Source organism: Panicum virgatum, chromosome 1N (assembly GCF_016808335.1).
Source record: "Panicum virgatum strain AP13 chromosome 1N, P.virgatum_v5, whole genome shotgun sequence".
NCBI classification, from domain to species: Eukaryota; Viridiplantae; Streptophyta; class Magnoliopsida; order Poales; family Poaceae; genus Panicum; species Panicum virgatum.
In genome coordinates, this window is record NC_053145.1 from 1,818,995 (window position 1) to 1,836,184 (window position 17,190).

Here is a 17,190-nt window from a genome sequence, read left to right on the forward strand (position 1 = left end):
TCCTCCTGGGCTTGCGTCGGCTGCTCCTGCGGTGCCGCAATCACCTCAAATACGGCGCCCTCAGCTGCGGATGCTACACTTATGCATATGAAATAAATGAGTGCAACTCAATGATGTAACTAATTTACTTTAACTAGAACGCCCAGCGGACTGTCCGCGCCCAAGTGGCGGACCGTCCGCCATATTATTCTACCGACCCACCAGAGACAACAACGTCTCTGGAACAACTTCTAATTCTACCTGCGGACTGTCCGGCCACCCTTGGCGGACCGTCCGCAGTTTACGTATTCGATCAACCAGAGACGGCAACGTCTCTGGACAAAATCCTAGACTCTACTGCGGACTGTCCGCGCCCAAGTGGCGGACCGTCCGCAGTTCAATCCTGCGAACCCCCACCAGAGACATCGTCTTTGGACAAACTTCCAGTTTCAACGGCGGACCGTCCGCTCCCCTATAGCGGACTGTCCGCAGTCAATCCTTCTGAACTACCAGAGACAACATCGTCTCTGGACGAAACCTAAACTGACCGGCGGACTGTCCGCACCTCCCAGGCGGACCGTCCGCGATACCTAACTTTTGACACCGCGCACAGGCGACAGCAAGTGCAGCGGCGGCGGCGGCGGCCGTTCAGCGGCGGCGGCGGCCGTTCACCGGCGCCGGCGACTCACCACGGAAGGGAAAAAGACCGGGGAGCGCAAGGAACTCACCACGAACCCATTCCCGCGGTCGGTTCGAGCAGAGGACGACCGGAGAGGCGAATCGATGGTGGAGCAAAGCTTCAAGCACTTTCAATGGCGTCCGGCGGTGGCGGGGATGATTCTGGCCGTAAGAAGCCGGTCTAGGGGTTTAGGAAGGTGGAGGAGGTGCCGAGCAAGGTTCCCGCGCGAGGAATCGAGGTTTGGTGGCCGGAGGAGGGAGATCGACGGGGAGGGGTGCCGGCGGGGCGAGCACACGAGCTCCGCTCGGCTCTGCAAGAAAAGTGAGGAGGAAGAGAGAACTAACAAGTGGGTCTCACATCCATCCAGATAAATATCTGGGCGTCGCCTTGGCAGACCGTCCGCAGGCCCAGTGCGGACCGTCCGCGAGGCAGTTGTTACAAAGCCCCCTCTAAGAAATTTTGGCATAGTTAAGAGAAGGAAAAAGGAGAAGAGAGGAAGAAGAAGAAAAAAGAAGAAAATAAGTCTCCCCTTGATACAAACTCTGGATCCGCCCGTGCATGGACGGACAGAGCGTAGTCACGGCCTCACGGGTGAGGACTGACAGCGCTCAAATTATTGCACTTGTCACGAGCTGAAATCTTTGGTAGCATTCAGATTTCAGAAACACTTCCCATAAATCTTTGCTAGCTTTCTGCTTGTTGTGTGTATTCAGCTGTAGCTAGCAATGGCCGCTCACATCTTCTTCGTCACCTCCGTCCGGCCTCTTCTCCTTTCGGCTTCGCCGGCGGCTAGGAACGGCCGGCGAGGAGGCCGCCCCGGTGGCTGTATCCGCACTTTGCCGGCTTCCAGAACGCTGCCGCCGAGCGACCATGACCTCCAGGTAGCGACCAACTATCTTTGCACGTGTACACGATGCACGTCCAAGAGTTTCATCGTTTGAAAAAGCAAATTTTAAATTTAGATGTGGGCTTACTGCTTAGTGCTTACACTCTGCCTGAAACAAACCCGGCCAGAAGAGCATCATGAGTGTACAAAAGACTTTGCATGGACATCTGAAGAGCGGACGGGAGGTGATGGCCGCCGTCGACAACCTCAAGCGCCTCTGCATCGACCACTACTTCGAGGAAGAGGTCGAAAGCGCCATGGCCGTGGCCGTGGATCTCGTCCGCAGCGACGACCTCCTCGATGCAACCCTGTCATTCAGGTTGCTGAGAGAGACCGGACATGATGTTTCAGCAGGTCAGTAATACTTTGGAGCAAATCCTAGGGATTGATGCCAACCGGCCGGTGCTACCAAAATGTTCTACCCACGCCAGAGCCCGGCGACCATCACCTTTCTGCTTTTCCGTTCACATAGACAGATCGAGAGAGGTATGACTCCAGCATTGATCGATGTGTGGCAGATGACCTTCTCCGGAGGTTCACCGACGGCGCCGGCGAGCTCAGCCTCGCTCTCACCGAGGACATTTGGGCACTCCTGAGCCTGCATGACATGTCACACCTGGACATGGGAGAAGAGGCATCATCACTCCACAAGGCAAAGGACTTCTCAAGCAAGCACCTTGCATCTGCCATCAGGTACCTGAATCCCGGCCTGGCAAGGTATGTGAGGCAGTCCCTGGATCACCCCTACCACATGAGCCTGATGCAGTACAAGGCCAGGCACCACCTCTGCTACATGCAGAGCCTGCCAAACAGGAAAAGCACTGCAGCAATGGAGGAGCTGGCAACTGCAGAGTTCCATTTCAACAAACTGCTGCATCAGAAAGAGATGGAAGAGGTTAAAAGGTACATAATTACAAGTCATCCTTGTCAAGAGAATGACAGTTTAACTGATATGATCTGTAGTTTCGTTGCTATGGTATATTGGATGAAATCTGTGACCCAGATGGTGGATGGGCCTAGGATTGGCCCAAGAAGTACCGGTGGCCCGGGACCAGGTGCTGAAATGGTACATGTGGTCCATGACAATCATCCAGGGATCTTCCTTCTCCAGATTCCGGGTTCAGTTGACAAAGATAATCTCTCTTATCTATGTTGTGGATGACCTATTCGACCTTGTTGGCACACAAGAGGAGCTCTCCCTCTTCACCAAGGCAGTCAAAATGTAAGCCAGAAAATAACAGTACGAATTAAAACTCCTACACTAATAAATGGTACAGTAGTAGCTATACAATAGTTGTCAAGTTTCCAAGAAAATATATATACTTGTTCTAATTTTTGATATTGATTGATCATTGTTGTAACATTAGAAATATTTCTGCTAATTGTTTCCTGCATATTTTACAAATTGCAATTTGCAGGTGGAATACTGCGGCTGCTGATTCACTTCCCAGCTGCATGAGGTCATGCTACAAGGCTCTTTACACCATTACGAATGAGATCGCAGATACGGCCGAAAAGGAGCATGGGATGAACCCTGTCAATCATCTTAGAAAAGCAGTATGTTACTGTCTTGCATTCCTTTAGTTTGATCTGCATTGACAACAACAATCAAACAAAATGAACCTGCATGTGCTCAAATGAGCAATCATGAACACAAGAGAACAATCTACCATTTCGTGCAGTGGGCAGAGCTGTTTGATGGTTTCATGGTCGAGTCAAAATGGCTGGCAGCCTGTCTGGTTCCTGCAGCAGAGGACTACCTGAGAAATGGCGTTGTCACATCAGGAATGCCGCTTGCATTAGCACACGTGCTCTTCCTTCTTGGGCATGATCATGCAGCATTTGGTGATGCTGCAAGGTTCACTGACCACATCCCTCCGGCCATCTCTTGCCCGGGCAAGATCCTCAGACTTTGGGATGACATGGGCAGTGCCGAGGTCAGAGCAGAACATTCAATTGTTAAAAAAATTTCAAATCCAAATAAACTGCCTGCAAATTTAGCAGCAAGGCCTCAGCAATTAAATTTTCTTTGCAGGATGAAGCACAGGAAGGATTGGATGGATCCTACAGGGACTCGTACTTGATGGAGAACCCTAGCTGCACCCCAGCTGACGCGGAAGAACACATGCGGAGGCTGATCGCGAGGGAGTGGGAAGAGCTCAACAGGGGGTGCTTCAGCAGGACGACCTTCTCCTCCAGCTTCATGCAGGCTTGCTTGAACGCAGCAAGGATGGTGAGCGTCATGTACTCGTATGACAAGGACTCAAGGAGCAGAGGCTCCTCGTTCGTGAGGACTACGCGAAGATGCTGCTGCTCTGAAGCTTTGCTGCATGAGAATCCACTAGTGTTCGTTCATCTTGTATGACTCTACTTACGCTACTCTAGTGTTTCATTTTGCACCAGAGGTAAAAGAGTCATTTCGCGTGGTTTTAACACCGTACCGTTAGCTTGTCAAACTAACGGAAGTGCCAAGAACTAGAACGAAATTCGTTTTTAGACCAAATAAGCAAATTCAATCAAAAAGAGGTCAAGAAATTAAGATTATTTTTGTTAGGATCAAGGAACTAATTTGCTCTTTGCCTTATGGGCATGCTTCCAAACCAAAAGAAACAGAATATGCAAATCTTTATTCCAATCTGGGCCGAGCCCAAGCATGGAGCGGAGCGAGGAGTATGGCCCAATAGTGGCCCAGCTAGTCCATCAGCCCACGCCTAGGCTAGAAGTACCACTCAAAAAAAAAACCTAGGCTAGAAGTAGTGCCCAATAGTACCTCTGTTCATTAACGGTTTTACGGTTTTCTTTACTATTTTCATATAAAAAACTAAAGAAAGGTACGAAAAATGTGACGTCTATTATTATTAAAGTAATGGTGTCTTGCTTGATCATGGAGAAGTCCCTGCATGCCTTCAATTCAATCCTTCATCTTTTTAGGAAAAAACAGTAAGAAACAAACAGTAATATTACAAATTCGCAACTGTGAGACCGCGGGGCTCGACCAACAAATTTGTCCGTCGAAGCATTGGCCCTGTTTGGTAACTTCCTAGAAGTGTCTAGAATGCACTTTGACCGCTAATTAGAGGTATTAAATGAAGGCAGGTTACAAAACCAATTTTAGAATTCCTGCGCTATCTAGAAACCCTGAAGAATCTAATGATATCTTTGACGCGTGATTAGAGCATGGTACTGTAGCATCATTGTAGCCAATCATCGATTAATTACCGTCGTTACGCGAAAAGTTACGCCCATCCTCGAAGAGATTTTGCAAATAAACTTTATTTAGTATTTCATGCGGAGTCTAGAATTGGTATTCTAGAATCTCTAGAATGTAACCAAACAACAAATTTGTTTGGTGTTTCTTCTGTGCGGCACGGTACGGGCCAAGCTTAGATTGGTATCCAGTTAGAGCAGGCATGCCGGAGAAGCCGCTCATGATCTGATCAGGCCCGCTTGGCAGCCGCACGGGGAGCATGGGAGTTCCACTGCAGCAGCATCCAGACGATCGACGTCACTGCAGCAGCAGCATATCCAAACGATCGTCCAGTCATCATCTTCCCACGAGGTGTGAATCGATGGTGTAGTAGGACACAACACAACACAGTAGTACGTCTCGTACCTGCGACGAGGGCGAAGCTGCCGAGGTTGGCGGCGGTGAAGGTGTGGTAGACGAGGTACTCGAGGATGAAGTGGGCGTAGGCGTAGACGAAGGACAGGAAGGTGGCCATGTAGAGCGGCCTGTTGTCGAGGTTGAAGGCGCAGAGGAAGCAGAGCGTACAGGACAGCAGCGTCCACACCCCGAACGTGCGCCCGTGCACGTCGGTCACTGCACGAACAAGGCTCTATTAGTTTAATTTCTTGACGATGAGGCTGATCGATGACTCGATTCCGTAGTACGTACTCTCTGCACGCGCGTAGGTGGCGGCGCCGAAGAAGCCGGAGCAGGTGAGGCCGACGCGGAGGGCGCCCGCCGGCATGCCGCTGCTACTACTCTTCTTCCCCGCGGCGGCGGCGGCCATGCCTTGCGCAGGTTGTGTGAGCCAGACCTGGGTGTGGATACTTATACCTCGAGCGCTTCGCGTTTCATACACGGTTGTATGTTGCGTAGATAGAAAGTAATAGAAATGAAGGTGGATGTAAAAATTAGGGGTGTCAATTGGTGGCCCATAGGTGCCCCTTCAACCCTCTTTAATTTAAAATTTTGTACTAATTCTTCAAAACGATATTTCAATTTGAAAAAATAGTACAAAATTTTGCACTAAAGAGGATTGGAGGTGCACCTAAGGATCACCAAATTGCACCCCTAGAAAAAATATTAAATAGATATGATACTATATATATCACATATAACATTAATTATTCTAGGTAATTTAGGACGGCGAACCATAGGCTGTATGTAGCTAGTGTGGAAACATAAATATATTTTACACAGAGATAATCATGAGCAGTTTTGATAGTTGTTACAAAAAATCCATGCATGGTAGCGTGGATGTAGACACAATATTATAGAAAATCCAGGCTTGGTAGCGTGGATGGAGACAGGATGAGCAGTTTTCGAACATTATTTTTTCCAGGTATGCTATTTTAAGAAGTTTGTTTTTTTTTCTTGAGCAATGCTTCATACTACATTTAAACTGTGGAAGAAAACTAAGGTTACAGTCTTTTCAATTTTATACAATACACGTGGATGAAGTCTACATTTAAAAATAGAGCTCTGCCTTGAGCTACGAGAATAGTCCATTATTTTTTTTCCCAGCTAGTTACTCTTGTATTCCTCATGCTTAGTAGGTCAATTTAACTGCAAAGCATACTAACGTAAGATTTTAGGGTTCAAACTACATAAAAACAAGACAGCAAGACAAGCTCTAGAATCTCCATACCAATAACCATGATTCCACAGTAAAGAAAAATGCAAAATAATTAAAGAAAGGGGTAACTAATGAACTGATAGTTACCATGAGTCACACAAGACCAAGATGCAAGTTAAAACAGCACTGCGCGTTATAGGATTTGATAGTTACCTTGAGTAGGATCAGACCAAGATGCAAAGTGAATATAATGGTTCAGATTATAGGATTTGTTTTTGGTTCCAAGGGTGGGATTGAGATTCAATTCGTAACAACTCACATCACTGAACAGGATAGCGCTGATTGACCAGAATAGACACCTCATATTTCACCTTCTTTGTTCTATATAACTTTAGGAATTTGCTTTGCTAAACTGGACTGAAATGCTGAACTTATTCAGAAAAAGAAACTTTTCAGAGACACAGGTGAGCTCATAGAAATAAGAAACAATTCTACTTAATTTCTATATATGGCCTCGAAGGGAGTCAACATGAGGTCAGGTCATCTAATGTGTCAAACTGTCAATGACAATTCCCTCTATGAAATCAAGGGCGGTTCCTTCTATGGTTCTATTTGATTTTTGTACATAAAGGTAGCCAATGTGAAATCAGCATGAAGGAAAGAACTATAGCAGAAGATTCAATTGTTAGATGTTTCTTTCACTATACACATATTAAAAAATTTCAAATCCAAATAAGCTGCCTGCAAATTTAGCAGCAAGGCCTCAGCATTTAAATTTTCTTTGCAGGATGAAGCACAGGAAGGATTGGATGGATCCTACAGGGACTTGTACTTGGTGGAGAACCCTAGCTGCACCCCAGCTGACGCCGAACAACACATGCGGAGGCTGATCGCGAGGGAGCGGGAGGAGCTCAACAGGGAGTGCTCCAGCAGGACGACCTTTTCCCTCAGCTTCATGCACGCTTGCTTGAACGCCGCAAGGATGGTGAGCGTCATGTACTCGTACGACAAGGAGCAGAGGCTCGTTGTTGAGGACTACGCGAGGATGCTGCTGCTTTGAAGCTTTGCTGCATCAGAATCCATGTGCCATACTGCCATGCGTGATTTATCCCACTCCTTGTTACAAATCTCGTACGTAGGACAAGGGAGTGTTCCTGTTTGGAACCGTCAAATTCTTTTGCCGGCGGTTTTGTGCGGCATTCATGTCCTAATTTCCGCCGAACAGGTGGAAAACACACGATGTTCAGATTTGCAAACTCCAGGCACCAAGATATAAGTACCATACCATATTAACAAGCAACCACACCAGACACCTTGAGCGTTCAGAATGTTTAGTGAACTTTGATCGTACCAGTATTACAGACAATTTTGGTTCCAATTCCCTAATGCTAACACAGATTCATCCCTTGCCCCCCTGGGGCTTTTGACGTCACAACAGTTACATCCAGTCCGGTGCAGTGATCGAGTTCAGCATGGGCATCGTCTACATGATTGCAACGCTCAAGTAATCACCAATCTGCAGAACGAGGCAGCATAGATGAGCAATTTGTGCATTGTCAGCATTGACGAAAGGCATAATCAGGAAAGGCACATAATACAGCATTGGCGCAAACCTGGAACCCGAGCTCTGCCAGAGTTTTGGCATCATCCCCTCTTCCATGACCATATGCAAAGGTCGAACCCACCTTCAAATATTCGACAAAACAGGAGTTATGAAAGGTTAGCAATGCAATGGAACATGAGTTGCATAGAGAACTTTGCACAAGTAGGCAGATCGCTAGCAGTTTGGATGAACTAACAAAGTAACAAGCAGCATTTTAGCAACAAGTTCAAGACCACCCTGATGTGAACAGTGCAGTAGCTTCAATACACGCATGGAAAGCCTAAAGTTGTGCTAATGCCTTGGGTTGCATATGTAATACCTAAGAACATAATTGTATGATGGCAGCAGCAGTAAATAATTCAACATGATATTAATTAATTGAAGAATAATTGAGATTACTGAAAGGTTAAATAGACACAGTCTCATAATGATAGCTCATGGATCAGTATTGACACCAAGGGGGCTTCTCATTTTTGCATTAACGACACAAGTTCATTTCACATCAGAACTTTGGTCAAAAATAAAGAACTGACATTTGCTATCATAAAAAAGGGAATGTGGTGGCATCAGCATTGCCGAGGAGGTTTCACATTTTAGCAACAGTTACAGATTCATCAATTCATTCCTTAGAAGGTTGATTTGATAATTGATACATCCTTAGAAGGATAGATTTGCCAATTGGTACAAGTGAATCATGCGGTACTTGTAAATGAAGGGAAGAGGATGTTATGGCAAAGATAGTCAAAACTGGAGTGAACTCTTACCTGTCTGACAACAAAACGGCCATTCTTGTCTGGGTACACAAAAGCAAAAGAAAGCCTAGCATTTCTTTTCCTTGCTGGAAGAGCAACCTCTTTTACCTGAAAAAGACAATCATAATAAGATTGCGAGAAGTGCAATAGACCTACTTGGCATGCATGCTCAGGCCCCACTTGTCACTGTCACAACCAGTGGCATATCAATACAACAACAACAACATAGCCTTTTTCCCCCAGCAAGTTGGGGTAGGCTAGAGATGAAACCCGAAAGAAATAAGTTCAAAGTTCAGGCACATTGATAGCTAGTCTCCAAGCGCTCCTATCCAAAGCTATCTCTTTAGAGATATTCCAATCCTTAAGGTCTCTCTTAACCGACTCATCACCAGTGGCATATCAATAAGACATGAAAATCTATTCTCCTCCAACATTTTATTTTTCCTTAAAATGTCACAAGCAACTAAAACATGTGAATGACTTACAAGGTCTGTGAGCTCACGGAGCGTGGCATCCTTCCATGTGTAAATCTGAACTTCATCTTTTGGCTCCTTCCCTCTCACCGCAAACTCTTCATTTTGGTGATGGCCAGCAACCTGTAAATAGTCACCAACGATCAATTTTCTGAATACACAGTGTTTCCTCATCGAACTTTACTACAAGACATGTACGAAGATAAGATATGCACGACATGTACTATCACCCGCATTACATTTGTGCAGATTACTCACATAAAAATTTATATCCTAGGGTTAGAGATTGCTACTGTGATTTCAAGAAACATCATAGGCGACCAACTTCAGAATTAAAATAGACAATATAGTTCCGATTGAACAGCACCAGTTGGCCCAGTAAGGTAGTAAGCTTTCAGGGAAGCTAACTAATTATACCACAAAAAAATGTGCTCGTAGAAAACAATTCCTTGCCCAATAAATAGCTACATGTAAATGGAAAATCTAACTTGCAGGGCATGTTACGGTGTGGCCCTATAGGGTGAAGCGTTCATGGTGGTTCTCAGCCGGTAGAAGGTTGGATTCCTTCTTAATTGAAATACTGTGGGAGTAGACTCTTCCCACCAGTCAAGTTTTTTTTTCTTTCAACATAACAAGCAGTTTATTCCCATTAGTTAAGCAGGTCAGCTTTTTCCAGTCATTCCAAAGGTTGGCCACATTATGTTTGTTCCCCTTTATGCCACTATGTAATTACAGCCTAGTGTTTAACCAAGCTTCCCTGGTAATTGATTTCACCATCAAACAGTTATACTGTTATGCAATCTTAGTTAGACGAAAAAGTGCAACCCATGCTTATAAAAGGATTTCCAGCACAAGTAAACTGGCAATAAATTGCATTTTCAGTACCAGAGTTCTATGAGTAAGAAAAAGCTTTCTAACAATTCCACTACTGGCCGACTATACCATGAAATCCATTCAAATGTTGAAGTCATATACAAACAAAAACATGTGGATCCAGAATAAATTTATGCAGATCACTCACATAAAAAATATGTCCTAAGGTCTGATATTGCAACCGCACTTCTCAAGAGACATTGAGAATGATCGGTGGACAACTTCTGAATTCATATCTTGGCAATATAGTTCCATTGAACAGCACCAATTAACCCAGTAAGGCAGTAAGCTCCCAGAGCAGCTAAATATGTGATAGGATACCACAAAAAGTTTGCTCATAGATCACAATTCCTTGAGCAGATTAGCCAAGTTATATAAATTGCAAATTTTAAAAGTTGTAAGAAAGGTTACTGTGCTCATCAAGTCAACAGCTCTATAAATAATTAAATAAGAAAGTGCGGACATCTCAACATAACAAACAGTTTGCTCCCTTTAGTTAAGAAGACCCGCTTTTTCCGGAGTCATTCTAGAACAGGTCGGACACATTATATGTTTGTTCCCCTTTATGCCACTGAGTATGTACGTCCTAGTGTTTAGCTAAATTTCGCTGATTGTCATTCACTAGTTTGACCATCGAACAGTTATACTGTTATGCTTTTTTTTGCGAACAGTTATACTGTTATGCAATGTTACTTAGCCAACAAAGTGCAGTCCATGCTTCTAAAAGGACTCCCGGTGCTAGTAAACTGGCAGTAAAATGCCTTTTTGTAAATACCAGTTCAATGAGTAATGAAAAGCTTTCTGACAATTCCACTATGGGCCGTTGATACCATGAAATCCATTCATAAGTTGAAGTCATATACCCATATACAAACAAGAATAAGTGGATCCAGATTCCAGAACACTACAACCTCTCAAGTTTGAACACACTAAAGTACTAATCAGCACATGCAACAAGAAAATTAGAGGGGGCAAAAACAAAAGGACAAGCATGCATACCCTTGTGAAGACCCTGAGCAAGAGAGGACAGGTCTGCAATAAAAAAAACAGCATGTTATCAGTGAGTAATCAGACAGATTCATGTTCCACTTGATGCAAAACCTAACCTAATGCCGTGGAATCGCACATCGTTATTCACCTACATCTAGAAGCACAACACGATGGCCAAGCCATGGGTTGGAAGAGCGAGATCAGGAGCAAGGGGGGAACTGACCTTCTCGCGGTCTATCGGTTCGGGGCGGAGGCGCGCCATCGGCGGCGGCCCCCGGTGCTGCATCAGCGGGCCCGGCCGCGCCGGCCTCATCGGCATCTCGCCCATGCCTGCCATCCCGGGTCTCTAGCCGGGTCTCTAGTGCTCGCTGCCGCCGCCGCCGCCGCCGCCGATTCGTCGCGGGGTGAGGTGAGGTCTGAGGTGGGGATGGGAGTCCGCGGCGAGGATGTGTCTGGAAGCGAAGCAAATAAACCCCTAAACTTCGCAGATTCATCCCTGAGCTCAATGAAAATTACATAATTGCAATTCGGTCCTCTCCTTAAAATTCGTCACCGTTCTTACGTAGTAGTAGTTCCCTTATGCTACGTTCACACCATCCTTGCACGTTGCCATGATTATTATGGTATATAAATATATAAATAAAAAACGGTACAGATCAAACTAAAACGGAGCGTTGAGTTTCATGGCTATTTAGTTTGAACCTTGCGTGCATGGAATCATGCCTACTTCCAATTTTGCTTATTTACAAATGAGTAAAGTCCATCATCGGAACTCGTTTATGTCATCTCGATCTTTAAACTTGCAAATAAACCATTTAAGTACTCAAACTTATTCTTCTAAATTTTCTTGGTCATCATACTTGTTCACATGTGTGGCAGAACCGTCTGAATTATCCCGGCTCAAGTGCGCAGGGCATCACCATAAAGGCAACACTAGCTCAAACGCACTTCAAACGGAACAAGCATACCCCGCACGAAGGCGAGTCCAGAGATATTACAACCACAAGTTTTGCATCACAGGCATAAAAGTTATTACAAACTAGTTCTAAAACATTATTACAAGTACAAACTTTAAAAAGCAGTTATACAAACCATAACTTTAACTTCAGAGTTTGAAAGCAGCGGAAAGAGACAACGATGGCTATAACACGTCGCAAAAGTATACCAAGCTAGCTCAAGCAAGGTATCACTCGTCATGGTCATTGCCGGCCGAAGACGAATCCCATTCGACGGACCAGCCAGGATGCAAAGAGCAGGGATAGGATAAACTAGCGACCTGGTCCTCAAGACTCATACCTGAAAAAGGGTTTCAACAGTAAGGCTGAGTATTCTAATACTCAGCAAGACTTAACCGTCAACGGGTATAAGTAGCCCACTTTATCTAGACTATGCAAGGTTTTGTGAGGCTCTGGTTTTCCTTTTGCTGAAAAGCAATAAAGAGTATGTCTTTACTTTCAGGTTTTAGCTTTCAAGATTCTAGTTGATTAACCATTCTATGTAAGCAACTATTAATCAATCATGGTAGAACTTCTAAGCAAACATCAAGATTGATCATAATATTGTTGCTCTTGTTACTCTGTGTGGCAAAGAGATTAAGCAGTCTCATTTCATCGTGAGAGGCGGACGATTCTGAATCGAAATTCAACCTTGCAAGGATAAACCTAACACACACGCTTGAAGCACCGTCGAGTCACTACCAAGCAATGTTCAAGAAAACGCTAGGCGCTAGGCAGGCGCTAGCCTACTGACTAGCGCCTAGGAAGATTAAACGTAGATTAAACGTGATTAATCGTTTGTGTGTTTTTTTATTTTTTATTTATTTTTGTGCTGCTGAGAGCAAGATTAGTAGTAAGTACTAAGTAATACAGAGGTAGCACACATAAAGACTAGAAGACTGCAGACCCCGATCCAATTCATCAACCAACAAGGCAAGTATCACTAGCAGACATCCATGCAGTAGCAGTCATACAGAGAATAAACAATCCAGTGAAGGAGAAATTAACGGATTAACATGGGGAGAGATTGTAGGAGCACCTTGATTGGATCTATGTCGAGGAGCAGAGGACGCAGGTGTGCAGCAGGGGCGCATGGCTTTGCCGGCGACAACGCAGGGGACGGACCGAGGAGAACGCCGCCGCCTGCACCAGCACTCGATTTCCCTCCAGGATGTGCTGATTTCTTGAGCAGCTCCCTCGATTCCCCTCCAGGCCGTGCGATTTCTGGAGCAGGGGCGCAGGGCTCCGCTCGCTACCGGCAGGAAGCGGAAGAACAACAACAGGTCATAGCCTCGCGTGTGCGAGGAAAGAAAAGGTTCGTACCTATCTAATCCCTGCCGCCCGCTCTGTTTTGGCGCAGTCCGCCCGCAGCCCGCCCTTTTTTCCTGCTCGCACTTTCCGCGCGCGCGCGGCCGCCGCCCGACCCTCCCGCCCAGCGACGTCTAGCGTCGTTTTTTCACGCGTCCGCGCCGCCTACGCTCCGCCTAGTGCGTAGACGCAGCGTCTAGGCATGCCCAACGCTTAATTGGGCGCCTAGGCCCTAAACGAGACGTTAGGCTGCCGTCTAGCGTTTAATCTCGATTAAATGATGTTTAATCACGTTTTTTTGAACCTTGCTACCAAGCAACCGTTGACCTTTCTTTCCGGCTTGTGGATAGGGTCACTCTCCCCGACTACAGGGCTCCAAGGTCCACCCGTGCCCGGTCCACCCTTGTCCCTTGAAGTCGTAGTGTTGATCAACAATAACATTTAAAAACATATCTCTAAAGAGAGAGTGAAAGTTATATCCACTCCCCGGTCCAATCGGCTACTAGGCTTACCGCGTACCATATTTACGGCATGTGGCTAGTACTTTCAAAAACTTAACCAACACTACCACACACCGCGACCTTAGCAAGTTCATCAACACAGACGTGGTCTCACCAAAGGTCATGATATCGAACACGCCCCCGTCCGTCGTCCTTATATTGATAACAGAAAGTAAACAAGCAATTCCTATAAAGCTCGCGAGTGACAGGCAATCACTCGACTTTTACCGGTCCTATAAGCTTAGCAAGTAGTCGAACTCAGGTCTAGTGTTCAGTACATAGGTTCCTAGGATTATGCATCTAGGTTTTCAATTCAAATCCTAAGAACTGTAGATGCACAAGTAAATAATAACAGTAAATGATAATAATTTGAAATATAGGTTATGTCCGGGGCTTGCCTTCTCGGTAGTCGCTAACTATTTCAGCTCTAGGCTCTTCCGAACTTTGGTTCGGGGCTTCAGTTAGTTCAGCAGTGTTTACTTGAGTTTTGAAATCACCTTCTTCGGAATCCGGGATCAGCTCGTACGTCCCGTCCGATAAGACAGTCGTATCTATATGTAATGCAAGAACAGAATTATAAACACACATGAACAATCATTTATAGAGTGGTAACTCAACATTTCTAACTACACAAGGCATCATGATCAACAGCACAAGCAAGTTATACTAACTTCATAAAATGAGTGGTGGTTGATTCCTATAGCAATTAATTTCATGTTTGCTAATAAACAAATAACTCAAAGCAAGAACAGTAATAAATTTAACAAAAATTACCCTAAACAAAACATGAACATATTAAGCTACCCTGCAAAAATCATGCGAAGACATGTAGCCAATTAATCACAACAATTCATTCATTCAGATAACACCTAGAACAAGAATGAATTACACAGGCTAAACCATAGCAAAACAGAAGCTCAAAATTTAACATCAGGCCTACACAGGGATGAATTAGCTACTGTGAATTTTTCATGATTTTACCTACACATAAATAAATTCTGAGAAAATAAGCAAAACAGGCAACAGATTAGCAAGATTCATTTTTAGCTCCTGTTATAGCCATGAACTGAGGCTCAAACTTCATGGACAAGCTAAGCTACTCAAGAAGAACATGGAGAAATATTTCCATGATTTATTACTAACATAAACTATTTACCATAAATAAAGTCTATTAAACAAGGTTTAAATCAAATAAATAGCTACACCAGAGAACTGATCATGAAATTTTTATAGAAATACTAGTGTTATAATAACAAACTACCATAAAAGTTTCACTCCAAGACATGGCTTAAAACAGTAGTTAAGAAAAAGATAAAATCAACCAATATTTATGCACTAGTAACACAAATCAAATTCTACAGCAAAAACTTGCAACTAAAGCCTAACATATTATGGTTCTACTGCATAGAAATCTTCCAGAGGATTCCAAAACATCCAAGTTTACATTTTTCTGAATTTCCTACGATTTTCTATGGAATTTCAAAGTTCACTGCAAAAAATTACAAAGGAGTCCCTGCTGGCACTATTCGTATGAGTCACTGACTATTCAAATAACCCCCTGGCACTTTTGTTCCTTCTAACACGGGGTCCTTGGCCGATGGGGAAGAACAGAGCAAAGGGCGCCGGCCATTACCGGTGGCGCAGGTCGCCGGCGGCGAGGGGATCGGGGTGGAAAAGCAAGAGGGGAAACAGGCGCACCTCTAGGTGGCTTCGGGATGGCCTATGGCGGCGGGTCCGCGGGCTCCGGCGGCCGGTGGTGGTCGGAGATGGCGGAGGCGGCGCTCCGGTGGGGTAGAAGTGGCGTGGAGTGACCAGGAAGCTTCACCTCGACATGAGGGAGCTAGTGGGGTGCTTGATTTGGGCAGAGGAAGGAAGGAGGAGCGGCTCCACGGCGAGCAGGGCGGCGGCGGCGGATGTTCAACGGCGGCGGGGTGTTCCAGTGAAAATTGGGCGAGGGGGATGGGTCGGTGAGCTACGCGGGCCCACGGTAGAGCTTTCTAGGGGGTCAGCGCAGGCAGATGGGGTCTTCAGTGGAGGTCCCGCGGCGGCGTCGAGCTCGCCGGGGTTGCGGGTGGACGGCGGCGCTGGTTTGGGGAGTCTGGGCAGGGAGCGTGCGAGAGAGCGAGGGGAACGCGTTGTGGAACTTCCAGGGGTGCTGATGCGCGCGATAGATGAGGGTCTGGGGTGCTGCGCTGCTCGGGCCACGGCGGCGGCGAGGTGGCAGCCGCGCGAAGCTTCGGCGGGGGCGTGGCGAAGGGAGGGGAGGTCCAGCGCGAAGGAAGAGGGCGTCGAGGAGCTGGGGCGCGACGCGTGGACGCCAGCGCGAAGCAAAGGCGAAGTTGGAGTTGGCCGGGGGCGACCCAGCGCGGCGGCGGGCGGCGTGGCGCTGTCGGCGGTGAGAGAGAGCAGAGAGGGAAGCTGGGGAAGAAGACAGGGACCTAAACGAAATTTCAAAACTTTCAGGGACCTGAATGTAAACAAGCAATAACTTTTAAAATAGGGCTCAAATGAAAAAGTGCCCAACATTAAAGTTGTTCAATTTTTCAAGATCTACAACTTTGATGTTGTGCAAAAATTTATTTGACCAAAAATTCAAGAGCTAAAATTAAAAACATTGAAGGGATTTTGAATTCCAAGGAATTTTGTCTTTTTTTAATGCAAATTCACTTTAAACTTACACTTAAAAGCAAATTTTGCTGCCATGCATTAAATGCACTGAATTTTTCAAAAACACCCTCCACAAAAATTATAATTACACAACCTATTCAACATAACTAAAGAAAGGACCTTGCATAAAATTATAATTACACATATAACCTTTTATAATTACACAAAGATCCTTTTTCAAGCAATTCAAGCACATGATGCATAATTTGGTTCTAATTACCCTAAATTGGCTATTTAAAAACCTGGGCCGTCACAGCCTACCCCCCTTAATAAGAATCTCGTCCCGAGATTCCGAACGAAAAACTCTCAAGGGAAGAGGAGTAGACTAACCATCAAAGCCAACAGGACTAAGTCACAATAGAGAAGGTTGATGTTGACGATATGATCTTTTGTAGATAAGGATTGAGAACTTAAAGAAAGTTCAAGAAACAAGGTATGAATTTATGAGCGAGAGGAATTACTGTGCGAATGTGTGAACTAATCAATTGTTTTTCCACACTAAAGGCTCTAGGATTTCATTCTTGGCAGCAAGAGTCGGTGGATAAAATATGAGATCACAATCACCATCAAAGTCGGCTGGAAAAGACCGGTGGATTATTCTAGTAATAACATATAGTAGGATTTTTGTAAAGAAGAGAGGTCCTAAGTTCTGGGAGAATCAAGGTCTCAACCTGGTGGTGAAT

General features: G+C 45.3%; 2 protein-coding genes and 1 pseudogene across 2 annotated transcripts; 1 reads left to right on the forward strand and 2 right to left on the reverse strand.

The window, feature by feature from the left end:
- The first annotated feature begins 1,250 nt into the window (after positions 1–1,250).
- On the forward strand, positions 1,251–3,984 carry LOC120654483 (annotated as a pseudogene).
- Positions 3,985–4,981: 997 nt separating this feature from the next.
- On the reverse strand, positions 4,982–5,557 carry LOC120654285 (ergosterol biosynthetic protein 28-like). The gene is made up of 3 exons (XM_039931794.1): positions 5,440–5,557; positions 5,158–5,364; positions 4,982–5,052 (listed from the first exon to the last, which is right to left on the reverse strand). The coding sequence occupies exons 1-3, from the start codon at positions 5,555–5,557 to the stop codon at positions 4,982–4,984; spliced, it is 396 nt and encodes a 131-aa protein (XP_039787728.1).
- Positions 5,558–7,594: 2,037 nt separating this feature from the next.
- LOC120654484 (histone deacetylase complex subunit SAP18-like) lies at positions 7,595–11,492 on the reverse strand. Its single transcript, XM_039932024.1, has 6 exons — positions 11,261–11,492; positions 11,047–11,079; positions 9,187–9,297; positions 8,714–8,809; positions 7,960–8,031; positions 7,595–7,862 (listed from the first exon to the last, which is right to left on the reverse strand). Exons 1-6 carry the CDS (start codon positions 11,372–11,374, stop codon positions 7,830–7,832), a joined length of 459 nt encoding a protein of 152 aa, XP_039787958.1. The 5' UTR covers positions 11,375–11,492; the 3' UTR covers positions 7,595–7,829.
- Between the last annotated feature and the right edge of the window lie 5,698 nt (positions 11,493–17,190).